This window comes from Gallinula chloropus, assembly GCF_964237585.1.
Source record: "Gallinula chloropus genome assembly, chromosome: 2".
NCBI classification, from domain to species: Eukaryota; Metazoa; Chordata; class Aves; order Gruiformes; family Rallidae; genus Gallinula; species Gallinula chloropus.
Genome location: NC_140086.1, coordinates 56143124 through 56157562, shown reverse-complemented (window position 1 = coordinate 56157562; position 14439 = coordinate 56143124). Strand labels below are relative to the sequence as shown.

Sequence of the window (14439 nt, the reverse complement as noted above, 5' to 3'; positions counted from 1 at the left end):
GATGTAAGAGGAATGTAGTAACATGTAACGATTCCTGTTTTGCTTTCTTCTGACCCATTTTTGCTGTAGGGGTGCTGAGCTTTTCCAGGCTACAATTGTCAAGGCTGTAAAGGCAAGAATTGAAGAGGAAAAGAAATCAATGGATCAACTGAAAAGACAGTATGTATTTAATATATTTTATACACACACACACATATGCATGTATTTCACTGATTGTTGGTATTTATCTAACACCTTCTTTTATAGAAATTCTGGAGTCATCCTTTCCAAAATAAAAACATACTGCAGATTCTAAACTTTTATTTAAACATAAAATTAAATTTCTAGGACCAAAGTTTGTGAGGTTGACATAAAGAATCAGAGTGGGATGTAGTGACTTACCTACTCCTCAGTGAGCCTGAAACTGTAATGGAAACAGATGTTTCTTATAAATCAAGCCAGGTTCACATCCTCATGGTATGAAGAACCATGAGGTTCTTCATATTCTAAGGTTCTTCTAAACCTCAGAAATGCAGTGATGACAGCTTAAGAAGATCAGCTTTTAACTGTTCCGTACCCTTCTCTTTAAAGAGATTATTTGTATCTCTATTTTTTCTCTGTTAGAGGTCAAGCTCAATAGCAGTTTTGGGTTATCATATTTTCTGTGGTATGAATGCATGTAATCCAGATGATTACATGCAAGTCTAGATGGTTAAAAAATAGGAGACTGAGACACAGGAAATGGGTTAAAAAACCCCAGAAACTGAAACAGCAAGGGACTCCATTAGAGAAGCTGTTGTCAAGAGCCCCTAAACAGCCTGAAATCCCTATGGGCTAAGGAAACTGAACAATGTCTGGGCCCTGCTGCAATGGATGACATTATTCTCATTGACTTTACCATTATTAGGATTTTGTTCTGTGTAACTGAATTCCTGGTAAAATTTCCTGAATGCCTGTTGCTTCCATTTCATTTGTGGCTCCTCCTGTAATGTTTGAGTGCAAAATATACTTGTTTACCTTCACTGAAAACGCTTTCATTCAATTTAACTGGCCTGGAGATCCTTTCTCTTTATACAGCCAGTAAACTACTCTGCCTTCTGTTGGGTGCAGCCAGCATGCATCTTTAATAACTACACAAAGCTTTCAAAACTTGTCCACCACCATGCATGAAAAGCCATAACTGCTTCCTGACCAGGTGTCAAAGCCAGCTTCTGACATGTTCTTCCCCACCTGCATAATGGAAGGAGCATCAGAAGGCTGCAAGGACCATGCTCCCTACCTGCACGCCTGGGGTTTCCCATCAGATGATGTTTTGGGCTGTTGCTGCTCAGCACTTAAATCAATCTTATCCCAGTTGACAGGATGTGCATGTTCTGGAAATCCTTCTTTTGTGGTTATCCTGCAGAGTTTAAGATGAAGGAGATGATACCACTTGCCATAATGCCAAAGCTAATACACATTTCTCTAAAAACCACTGGTTTCTATTTGCTGGATGTCTGACTTCAACAGAGAATGCCTGTTGTATTTCATTCAATAATGTGCATCAGTACTCCATAGAGTTTATGCTGGATGAAGAGAACCATCATCACGGCCAGACGTTTTGGAACAATCAGGTTGTCCTGACTGACATAGTAGAACTTCAGCAGCAGATGAACGTTAAGGAAAAAAATCTAATCATCTGTTGAACAACAGCTGAAGTGAAAGGGCATTTCCCTCTCTCGTTATTGGTTCTTTGGTTCTTCTCTAACAAATGGACAGATTAATAAAAATATTTAAGTGCATTTTGATCACTGAAATGGGTGAATCATTTGTTTCTAATCCAGTTGCATGAAAAGAAGCGTTGATTTCTGATTTCTTTTTCTTTTCTTTTTACTGCTGTTTTTCAAACTGAAATGGACAAATCTTAAAAGACCAGACTGTGTTAAATTCAGAGGATCACAAGAAGGCGAATTGAAGGCTTGTCTACCTCTGGACAAAACTGAACCTGTTTAAATGTTCTGTTATTTCCAAACATGTGAGCTTAAGTGATGAAAACGTAGCACAAATAATGCAGGAACAGCCACAGAATGGCAAACTTCACGAAAACCACTACCTTAGGCAGAAGTCCTTTTTACTGAGAGCTTTATTTGCTGTGTAGGAGCTCCTTACAGCAATTCTTTAATTTTTTGGTGATGATAAGATAGTTGAGGGGTAGTAAGTAAAACAGCCATTTGATAGCAGGCTAACCATCTCTCAGTGACCAGCGAGCAAGTGTCTAGGCTTGACCCTTCCAGCCAGCCCCATCAGAGTCATTTTAACACCTTATGTTTAAGGGTGGGATTAATGAAAATGTGGAATGGATATTTCATTTAGAAATGTGGGAATGTGGGTGTGGTTGTGTATGGATGTGTTTAACACTTTTTTTTCGGTGTGGGTCAGGAAGGGTGAAGACATGAATCTAACGAGATTTTTCCTTTTGCTAGAATGGATCGCATCAAAGCCAGGCAGCAAAAATACAAAAAGGGTAAAGAGAGGCTGCTAAGCATGACCCAGGAGTCCTCAGAGGGGCCAGAGATTCGAAAGGTTTCTGAAGAAGATGACGAAGGTACCATTAGCTATTGTACCGTAATTGCAGTTGAGTGCTAAGGACCTAGTAGACCTAATAGTTGGACAAGTGATAAATTGCTATTCAAAACTGTCAGCATGTAACGGAGTTGTTAGCTGAGTATCAGCATGGAGCTCAATTTAGTCCCAAAGTTCTAGGATTCTTTACTGCAAGAAGGTTTAGAAAAAATGTTTGCTTTGAGGTTACTTTTGGGTAACTTTAGGTTGTTGGCAAAGAGCTGAATAGCAGCAGAGATTTGGTTTGAGCAAAGTCATTACCTATAAACCACAGGGTTACAAATAGGTAGCATCCATGTTTTTCTAGCAACATTTTATGGATGCTGTGATGTCTTTCAGTCACTAAAAATGTTTATGTACTTTCATATGTTTTTTAAAACATGGGAACAGATAAAATGATACCTATCTAGTGCCACATCTCTAGCATTGACTTGGGATCGGCACTTACTCATTTTTAAAACTTTGGAGCCTGAAATGTAATGGGATTTGAGAGGAGGGAAAATATTTTCTTCTTGAAATTACAGTCAGCTGTGACTGTATGTTTTAAAACACAGAACTTAACTTTTTAGCTGTTTGAGAGTAGAATGCCGTCTTAACTGCTGTATAAACCAGAGTAGAGTATTTCTGCTTAGTGGCCATGCTTCTGAATGATTTTAATATTGAATGCATTCAGTGGTCTGACAGCTGATGTGCTCATTAAATTTTAGCTCTTTTGAGAGAAATTAAAAATTATTAACCAGTGTAAGAAACATGTTTCTCATTTTGTAAAATTAATATTTGGACATATTTCATTTTAGGAGAAGCAGACAAAGAGAAAGCCAAGGGCAAAAAAAAGCTGTGGTGGCGGCCTTGGGTTGATCATGCTTCCAGTAGGTTTTCTCAATCATCTTACAAATATGTGGATTTAACCCTTATATCCTTGACCAGAATGAAGGCATTTCCATGATGTGTTTGTTTTATGCCTGATTTTATGATTGTGACTTGATAGAAGGCTTGGGGTTTTTTCAACAAAAGATTTCTACTTCCAAATCTTCAAGGAGTGAGTTTAACCATATTTTGAACTTCACTGTGTTGGAAGCATAGCTAGCTCATGATACTTCGGGCTTTCTTAGAAAAATATCAAATCAGATAAACATTTGCCAAAAAAAAAAATAATTCTCTTTTGGCCTCAAAAGTCTCAACTCTCCCCTGCTGCAAAGCACAATATATTTAAAAATGTGAAGGTGAATGTTTGCCAATGCATTCTAGGATTAGTCATAATTTCTTTTTCATATACTCACATCATACATCTTTTTTTATGGTTCATCAGTCATTCCAGTGTCAGCTGTAGAAATCTGAGTACCACAGTAAGGCAGCAAGACTATTCCCAGAACTAAGCTGTGTAAAGCTCAGCTGAATAGCTCTGATCACACTTTAATGTACTGTTGATGACAGTTGTTTTGTTATATCCGTTTTTTTATTGTTGTTTATCTGAGAGCAAAAGTATGTTCAGCCTTGTGTGCAAGAAATAATTAATGTGTGTCACTCATGTCATTGTTGCATTGTGACATTTTGTTTTTAGCCATATGATAGAGTTCCTCCCTACATTATGGACTTGGTAAAACAAGAAAACTGAGTAGACTGCAAACTGAAATCAGATATCCTCCTATTGGATATTTTTTGAAGGAAATCAGACAAGAACTGTTTAAAAAACTCTGAATATTTAAAAAATATCAAGTGTATAGCACTGATAAGAGTTACATATCAGGGTCTATACTATGCCTGGTCATTTACTTCGAAAGAGTTACTCCAAGCAGTATTTTTACACGCTTACATGCTACTTCATTTACCTATGTGTAATTATTTTTTTATCCCGGCGTATATGTTTTCGAAGAGCATTTAACAGAATGTCTCATGCTTATTTCTATCAAGTCACAAGTGAACTGTGCCTCTGTTTTTATTTTTCTAAAGGGCACACTGCCACTTTAGAGAGACCTATCCCTTTTCAGAATTCTTATGAAAAGAAACCTCTTCCCTATAGTTTAATTAAGATCAGCAACAATAATGAAGCTCACAACTATAATTTCTAGGTTTTACTGTAGAATGTCAAACTATGGTGATTTTGAAGGAATGGGATATGGTCTCTATTCACCACTGGTTTTGTAACAAGAACTGTTCAAAGAGAGGCATTGACTTTGGCTTTTACTTATTTCACCCTCATTATTTAATGTTATTAGGTGGCAACTTGTGTTTTGGTATTTAAACAGTGAGCATTCTTGAAATCATTTACTGCAATAATGCAAAACCTTGTGGGAAACATCATAGATTCTGATCCTGCAAACAGAGGTTGCTTGCCATGTGGCTTGCATCCACAGTCCCTGAACCATGGCACTTACAGCAGGTATTCACAGGCGTACAAACTGGAAACAGGCTGAGATTCCCATCTATTTGTTTTGAATCACTGTGCTGTAACTCTGCAGCATTCTGCTGCACGTGGCCTTTTCTCTCTGTAAGCTGGTTTGTGGCTGTGGCTCTATGTATATGTTGAGGTCACTGAAGCTCACAGTTTTATGCCAATTCTGATATAAGTTTATTCTACAGAAAAATACCTTATTTTGTATGTCATAAGAATTAAAACACAGCCGTGAATTTGGGTCTGATTAGAACAGATGGGAAACATCAGTGAAGATGTCATTGACTTTCACTCCTGCTCTCCCTTGCAGGGAGGTATGGTTCCTCCTGCGCTTGTGGGTTACATATGGAGCCCCAGAAAGATCAGCAGTACTTGGGGATGCATTTTTCAAGGTCCTCAGCTTCTTCTGGGGCACAGAGTTGTGTCTGAAGGACTGCAAAAAATGGTGCTCACAGCTGTCCCAGGGATTTCTTTCCTCTGGGGAAAATCAGATGATTTCCCAAGGATAGCTAGCAAGTCCCTCTTTCTCAGCAGGGGAACGTCACATTTTATAGCAGGAGAGGGGGCCCCCAAATCCAGTCTGGCCATGAATTGTCTTACTAATCTGGTCTCTTTAGTAATCGCTGTAGGTGACTAACACACTTCTTATTCCATTTTGATGTGTGCAAGAATGCATTATTGCTTTTCAATCATACCTCCCTCTCTAGTCGTGAAAGAGATGTGACTGCTACATTAATGTCCCTTCAGATACATATTAACCTAAACATTTGGGAGGAAGGTCACTGTAGATTCATTTTCTGCCAGCTCAGGCATCCCAAGCCTGACCAGGTGCTACTCTGAGACTTGCACTGCAGTAGAGATTTCCCCTAGAAATCAGACCTTATCCTGATGATTTTCTGTGTGGCCAAATTCTGTTGCCAATTAAAAGATGCTTTTTTATGAAAAAGAACCAGAGACTACTGTCCCTTAAATTACATTCATCTCTTTAATGCATTTTACATGGGCATTCTTAGAAGGCCCTGTACCAAATAATTTCCTTGATCCAAGGAATTTCCAAACTTTCTTTTCACCCCAGTTCAATAATTAGAGCTGCTGAGACGGACTCTATGTCCCTCTGCAGGGTGTGCATTGATGTTAAAAGTCATAACTAGGCTCACGAGGCACAAAATTCCCTCTGTGAGGTAGTTTTACATGCTGAAGTTATGATCAAAAAGAGTTCTGGCAAATTTTACAGTCTGCTTACCCTGAGGTTTCCACAGTAGTTATGTGTGGTCATCTGTGCACAGAAGATCTATGTAGAATTCAAGGTATGATTGAATTAAAGCAATTGTTATTTTTCCAGAAACTTATAATGAGGGTTAAATATAAATTTTCAATATAAATATGTATCGCTCCCTATATCCAGAGCGTGTGACATTTTGTCTAAGTAACTGTTCCTTTAAATACTTCAGCTTAAACGTGGAAATTATTTACCAGTTTTCACTGCTGAATGTAATGCTGTGATTTTGATTTTTCTCTGGCTCATTACCTTATTTTTCATTTTTTTTGTTTCCCTTGTTCGTTCATGTAGGCCTGTTACCATCTGAGAAATAAAACACATTGCTTCTGTTCAAGGATATAAGGCCTAGTTTATTCACTGTGCATCTTTACTGTATCAAGGTTTCAGAATTTTTCTGAATCCATGGGCAAAAAATTGAAACTCATTTGCGATCATGCTAATAGAATCCAAGTTACTTGTTTTAAACAAACCAAGGTTTTCCATTACCTCATCAAAGCATAAATGTTTGAAGAAAGCATCAACTAATACTGTCCTGTTCCATAGTTTAAAGGATGCCTCAACATTTTAAAGAGAAGTTCTGTATTTTTTGTCCAGTGGTACTGTTCATGTAAATTCTTTTACTTAACCTGCTGGGCTTTTTTTACTCACTCCAATAACCATCAGTTCTCAATTAATTTAGACTTCACTGACATTTTTTTCTAAACAAATGTAACCAAGTGACTTAATATACTTCAACCTTTTCCTTTACATTTTCTTCTCACCGTGATATTTTCCTTAGTTTTTATATAGTTCTCATTCATGCCCAAAGTATTGCAGACTAACATCAAATACATTGCCTGAGACCTTTTCAGCGCTCTCTTCTCCTCTATTTTCACCTCTCCTGGTTATGAATTTTTAAATGACTGTCTGGCTGCTCATAGGTCTCGGGGCAGTTGAGAATAGAACTTTTCAGAAATATAAGAAAATATTTTGTTTCACTTAGTGGTCAGAAGTGGAAATTATTATTTATTTGAGACGGACAGTGAAGAGGAAGAGGAAGAGGAGAAAAAAGAAGAGGAAGAGCCTCGAAAGAAATCTGCATTTCAGGTATTTCATTGTAATTTGCTTTCTAGTTGGTGTCTGGGAAGAAATGTAGGCGTCTGATAACACAGATGTTAAAAGCAGCCAATGCGTCTAAAATAAACCTGAAATGCATTCATGTTTCTGCTGATTTTTTTAAAAATTGGTGACAACATTTTGCTCAGGTGTGCTGGTAGGAAGCACAGAGATTTTTATCAGAGGATAATAAGATTCTTTCTTTTGCTCTGGCTTTAAGGTTTATTTTTTGTTTGGTCTTATTTTTTAAAGCTCAGTCCTGAAACTATTAAACCAAGAATGGACAATCTGGTCTTTATTTCAAATTCTGGCCAGACATCCTATATAGGTGGCCAGTTCTGCAGTATGTGCAAGATGAAGATGTTGGATATTTAGGAGACAAGTTGTATAGAACATAAAATTGGTTTAGTCTATGAACAGCTGCTTCATCATTTGGTCAGCATACCTTCTTCACCTTCCATCGCCATGCACACATTCTTTGCAGAGTTCTCTTGTGCAATAGTCACTTCAAGGTTAACTTAGAGGTCATCATGTTGAAATTTTGTGAACATCACAAATGATTTTTTTTCATATTGGAGTCTGTGAATGTAAGTTCATTCATAATAGTCTAGATACAATTATTCAGTAGATACTTTTCATTAATATTTTCTTGTTTTCTACTAATTGCTCTTGCTTTGTCCTTCTTTATAGAGAGCTATTGGGAAATTTGCTTCAGCCATTTTAGCCTTGCCAAAGTCTGTCATTAAACTACCCAAAACTATTCTTCAGTATTTAATCAAAGCAGCAAAGGTACTTGACATTTTGCCAGTGCTCAGTATGTGACCCATCCCATAGTTCCTGATGTAATGTATACCTCTCTCCTTGTCTGCATTTTTTCCTCTTATATAAATGATATAAGAAATTAGTAACAGACAAAGCTTCATTCTTATTAAATGCAGTAGATTTAATTTCATACTTTTGGAGTGGTCAAGCCGCAAGAAAAATGATCTATTTTTAAGTGCAACCCTGGAGAGAAAATGCAGACCTAAATCCTCATTTTCTTCTGACTGCAAGATGGTTACATCAAGTTGCATGTATCTTATGGACACTGTGGTAATGAATCTCAGAAAGCTGGTAAAAGTTTTTAAAATACATATTTTGCTCCAAACTCCTTTTTACTTCAATAATTTTGTGGCCTTTATCATCATAAAAATAATTTGTGCCTCTTTCTTGTCCTCCTTGAATACATTCAGCCTATTTTTGAGCACTGTGTAACTTTTTATACTCCATATATGTAGCATGATATTTGTAAGGAGTGAGTGTTACAGATTGAGTGTAAAAGGTCCAAAGCCTAAAAGATAACTACATTTAAAGTTTGTCCAGTAGTAAAAGTCTAAAGGTTACATATGTACGCACCCAGTCAGATCTTAAAACATCCACTGCATCACATAAGAAGTTAGATTAAATTTATTAATCAAGTGCCCTTTCTTCATTCTAATCTTCTACCCTCTTCCAAGTCTGCTTCTTACCTTTAACGTCCTTGTCCACACTATGGCTGTGGCCAGCATAGAGTTTCTCAGCCAACTGTTCCATAGCAGATGCTGGCAGTTTCTAACTTCCAGTAAATAATGTGGTTCACTTAAGTATCAGCATTAGAGAGAATCACAGAATGTTAGGGGTTGAAAGGGACTTCAAAAGATCATCTAGTCTAACTGCCCTGCCAGAGCAGGATCACCTAGATTAGGTCACACAGGACAGTATCCAGGTGGGTTTTGAATGTGTCCAGAGAAGGAGACCACCATCTCTCTGGGCAGCCTGTGCCAGTGCTCTGTCATCCTCACAGTGAAAAAGTTTTTCCTTATGTTCACATGGAACCTCCTATTCTGCAGCTTGCACCCATTGCCCTTGTCCTATCACTGACCATCACCAAGAAGAGCCTGGCTCCATCCTCCTGACACTCACCCCGTAGATATTTACAGACATTAACGAGGTCATCCCCCAGTCTCCCCCAAGGTAAAAAGACCCAGCTCCCTCAGCCTTTCCTCATAAGGAAGGTGTTCCACTCACTTAATCGTGGCCCGGATCACCTTTAGTAGAAAATAGATGTTACAAAGACAAGAGAAACCAGTTCTTCTGATCCCACATATTTTCTCATGTGGTGCTTGTTTTGAAAAAGTCAGATGTATAAAAATACATATGGAGACCTTGAGAGATTTAGAAGAGGAACTTTGTATCAACAATATCAAAATAATTTCCTCTCCATTGTTGTATACATTCACTAAACAGAATTTTAAATTCATTTAAAGTCAGTTTGACAGGTTTGAGGGGTTTTTTTTTAAATTGCTTTTAATTTTCCAAAGGAATTTGTGTATGCATTTTTTAAAACCAGAGATAAACCAAAATGAAATTTTACCATTCCATTCCAGCTTCACTGAGATACACATGGTGGTGTCATGGTCTGCATGTTTGTCTTGTGAAGTAATGGAGCTGTTTTGTTACTGTGCTTTCTTCTTACCCTTATGCCTGCATCTGTGTGCTTCCCTGCCTTGTCTCTGTTACCAGACAGTGTTGCTTAGAAATAGAAGATATTGACGAGCCAATTGAAGATGATTACCATTTTTCAATGAAAACCATACTAAGAACAAAAGAACATCTTTTGTCCTGAAAAGTTATGGAGAAGATACTTTAGTTTCTGTTATTCAAATTTTACATCATATAAGGAAAAAAGATACAAGTGTTAGTGCTGCTTTTTTTTCTGTATCCTCCCTTCACAGCTAGAGCAGTACTATTCAAAAAAATCACTTCCTTTTTTTTCTTTATTTCTTTTTTTTCCCCCACATTTATAAATGTTTTGGGCCAATTCCATGCTTTATGTAGTCATCCAGGTCAACAGACTATTGATTTGAGTGCTATGAGCAAGATTTGGCCCCATAAAATCCCTTTTTTATATATAGGTAAGTATTACTGTCTTCTTTTTACAGCTGGAAAAACAGTAGTGGAAGGTTTTATAAGTAACTTATCTGAAGCAACAAAGGGAGCCATTGTTGAAATTGGGATGAAATCTGAGGAATTTCTGAGTGCCAGGTTTGGGACTGTGCATAGATAACAAATCTATAAATGTTCCACTGGGATATGCAACAGGGAGAAAAAAATACCTGAAGTATGAAAACTGTACAATCACAAATACTTGTGCTGAGATATCACTGCATCTTTTGATGCTTTCCTTAGCAGATTGCAGCACTTTCTCTTAAAGATTCCATTACTCTGCAACTTGCCTATAAAATAATAAAGTAGAAATACAGAATTAAAAGGAGAGATTCAGGTGAAGTAACCCATATGCACAACAGGGTATTAATTCCCAAAGTTCAGAGCATGAATTTTTGTGGGCACTAATGAAACCTGGTTTACCCACAAGTGTTTTCACATTTGGTTTTATGCTCACAAAAATAGCACATGAAAACTCAGCAGATCTGCAGGGGAGGTGTTTGACTTGGGATTCAAAATATTTCCTTATCCCTGCAGTTCTGAATACATTTACTCAAATTATATAGTCCTGCTTGTGGCTTATTCTATGGCTTACTCTCAAAACATGAAGAACCTTGAAAATAAATTAGTTGGTTCCTTCTAGTTTGTTTATCAGGCCTGGATTACTGACCCTAAAACAGCCCTTCGACAGAGGCGCAAAGAGAAGAAAAGTTTTGGGAAAGAGGAGAAGCGAAGGCGAAAAGGATCTGGGGATGGTACGTGATCTTCTGTATTTCAAAACAAAATCGAGTGTTAACTAGACTGCCTGTTGTTCCTGGTAGTGAAAGGCAGCTGACAAGTGCTCTCAGTCCTGACTAGAAACTGGAAAAATGAGTTTGCCTTTGGCTGGCTGTCTCTGCCTGCTCAGCCCATGACACAGCCAGCTGCCGCTATCTCCTTCTGTTCTGCACAATGCCACTGGGGGAGAAGAGAAGGAGAAGAGGGGCTATAGGTGTTTCATACGTGAAGTTCAAGACACAGACCCAGAACTATGGCCAAATAGGAAGACTCAACACATTGCAGAAAACCAGTTGTATGAAAACATTCGTGGACGTAGAGTACTTGCAAGAGACATCCATAACCCTGTAAAGGTGTAAATATGAAGCAAATAACCTGTAAGTTAACAGCATTTCTCCTGATAATGTACATGCCAGGTGTTTGGCCAGAAGCAGGCTGAGCCGAGGACATTATAATTTCAGTCCCTCACCTCCTAAAAGGGTTTATCTTACTCTCCGGGTTTTTCTAGGGTTGCTCAAAGTCTCTCATGTTGTTGAGAAAGTCATGTGTATTCCCAGGGAAGGTTTTTGCATGTGACAGATTTACTTTTTGTGTTGAAGTACTATTTTATGAGGAAATTCCTGAAGAGATGTAGTTCAAGTGGAGGTGTAGAAAAATTCGATTAAATAGCCACTTACTATTTCTTTTTGCCACATTTCCTATATCATTCCTTAAAGAAGCTGGAGTTGATGCATGGGGAAGAATATCAAGGAATGTTTTTCACTTTCCATCCTGTACTGATTGTGGAACCCAAATATTCAATAACTCCTGAATTCACAGTGAATTAAGCAGGTAGCAAAAGGAAAACATACAAATGTTAATAGGGTTCTACTAGCACTGTAAAATCATTCATGCCTCTGACAGAACTAGTTTATAAGTGGTTCATATCTCTTCATCTTTTGCTATTTTTTTAAACAAGAAAAGGAAACAGAAATTCATAAGCTTTTCTGGTCAGAATAGATGGGAAAGAGAGGGGCCCACTCAGGCTGAATCAGCTGAACTTCTCCATTTGGCATCTTCACCTGTCAAAAAGAGGGAGCTTTATAATTTGACTGCTGCCACTGAAGCTGTAGATGCTGGTATTAGATACTAGAGGAAGGAGAATCACCTGTCTGTCTTTCAGTTGTGCCTGTGACTATATATCACTCTTCTGCTACAGGCCTGAAGAAAAGCACCTGGTAGTTTCAAAACAACTTTGCTGCTTCATTGCAACTTGAAAGTCCCAGTCAATTTATTCAGGTTTGCTGGATCAGAGGCAGGAGAATAACAGAGCACTGTCCAGGTTGCCTTTTGTGGAAGCTGGAGAAATTGGGTAGATTTCAGATTGGATGTTAAAAAAAATTGTTCACTGAAAGAGTGGTCAGGCTGCCCAGGGAGGACGTGGAGTCACCATTCCTGGTGTAGACGTGGCACTCCAGGACATGGTTTAGTTGACGTGGTGGTATTGAACAGATGGTTGGACTCGAGGATCATAGAGGTCTTTTCCAACCTGGCAGGTTCTGTGAGTCTATGACTATGATTATAAATTAGACCAACCCATGATCTTGCTCAGCAGCCTATCTAGTAAGAAAATACCACTGCAAATTACATGAACACCTTCCCTGAAAGGGTTGTCCTTTCCCTTGAGTCCTTTAGAAACGAAAAAGTGCTTTCTGTTACAGTGGTAGATGAGGAATCGGTCACTACTGCCTAGTAACCATAACATTTTCCAGCTTGGATGGCATTTACACTTTCCCTCATTGTTTTCAATAGGTACTGATGCAGACTGTGAAGACAGCGAAGAGGAACCTGTCAAGAAGAAATCTGATGGACCAGGTATGAAGGCAGAAAGGTTTCTCTGCTGCTACAATGCAATTGTGGCCAGTGGCATAACAGCATATGGTAGAGACAGTGTTGCAGTTATCTCAGGCTCGTGTGAAAGCTGTAAAATCCATTCTAACCTGCACAGTGAGAACTTCTTAATTGCTTTCAGGTTTCAAATTGCCAGGTTTCTAAGTCTTGAGTATAAGAACTTCTACTCCTTGAGTATTAGCTACTGTACTTAATCTCTACACACTTTAGTAAATACACCTGCAAGCTCAGACTCGATCACTTGCTGTATATTTTACTTACAAAACAACTTACACTTAAGCTTAGCTTCCGGTCTTGATTGCATACAGTCCTGTATTAAAATCTTCATTGATTTGAGTGTCTGAAATGTTATTAGTAGCATAAAGACCATGCCTTTTTCAGAGTGCTTTAGCAACATTAAGATTTGTTTGTGTGGTACTCACCCCATTCAGCAAGGTGCAAATATCTCCTCTAAAAAATGGGATTTTCCCCATCTTACCCATTCTTATTCATAATCAGATTTAAAGATGCTCTGCACAAGAGAAGAAATGCCTGCAGTTTGCAAGATCTAGCCCTTATTGAAAGCTTTCCTACAAAGAAGTGTAATGGATCATAACTCTCTAAGCTTGGGTCTTTGTTTCTAACTGGAGTAAAAGAAGAAAAAAGACTCTCCTCTTCAGTAAGTCTTCATGATGGCTTACCTTGAGTGAGAATTTGTCATCAAATCTGTTTTTCCTCTCTATTTAAAATTGGTTTCCACAGTTCCAGTTAGAATTGTATCCCTGAGTGAGCCACAGGGTAGATGTTACAAGGATATGGGAGATGTCATTTCTTTTTCACAAGAGCAGTGGTCTCAAATAACCAAGTTGCATTGCTGTGGGGGTTTTTTGGTGGTGTTTTGGGGACTCTTTTACTTATTACTTACTGGTGATGCAGTTACATGTGTTAAAACACGGAAGTGTTTTAACTGTTGCTAGTACACAGGAGTTAGAGAAAGAGGAGGTTTAAAATAATTTTACATTGGTCAGTTTAAGGTGCTTTATATTTTCTTTGAAATACATTGACCATTCTGAGGTAAAATTTGTTAAAAGTGTTGGTTGGAAAAAAACAGACAGTAACTGTTCTGAAGCATTAGTATCATTATTATTAGTATCATTAAATCCTGTCTCACACTCACAGGCAGAGAGAAGCCTTCTCTGCGTTTGACCCTTCAGGTTAGAATAACAGTCTCTGCAGAAAATAAATATTTGTTTCCCTTTTTGAAGATGCTTAGATGCAATCGATGCCCAAAGGATTATTTTTAAAAAGTTTTGGAGAACAACAAAGCTGCCAGAACAGCTACAACATCATTAAAAATGTATGCTAAATCACCTCTGTCCCAGAGAAAAATGACCTTTCCGATTAGACTGGTAGTGCTTGGCAAAGCACAGTGGTATGACTATGGCATGCCAAGGGTGGGCAATGATAAAGATAATTTATACCT

General features: G+C 38.0%; 1 protein-coding gene across 1 annotated transcript in view; it reads left to right on the top strand.

Moving 5' to 3' along the window:
• Positions 1-14439, top strand: part of PIEZO2 (piezo type mechanosensitive ion channel component 2) — a gene marked incomplete at both ends in the record, with an annotated part of 304315 nt that overhangs the window by 253989 nt on the left and 35887 nt on the right. Inside the window, 7 exons of the mRNA XM_084260620.1 lie at positions 70-159; positions 2442-2563; positions 3378-3449; positions 7234-7337; positions 8037-8135; positions 10954-11065; positions 12879-12941. Of these exons, the coding sequence (XP_084116746.1) occupies positions 70-159; positions 2442-2563; positions 3378-3449; positions 7234-7337; positions 8037-8135; positions 10954-11065; positions 12879-12941 (662 nt within the window). The remainder of the gene's footprint in view (positions 1-69; positions 160-2441; positions 2564-3377; positions 3450-7233; positions 7338-8036; positions 8136-10953; positions 11066-12878; positions 12942-14439) is intronic.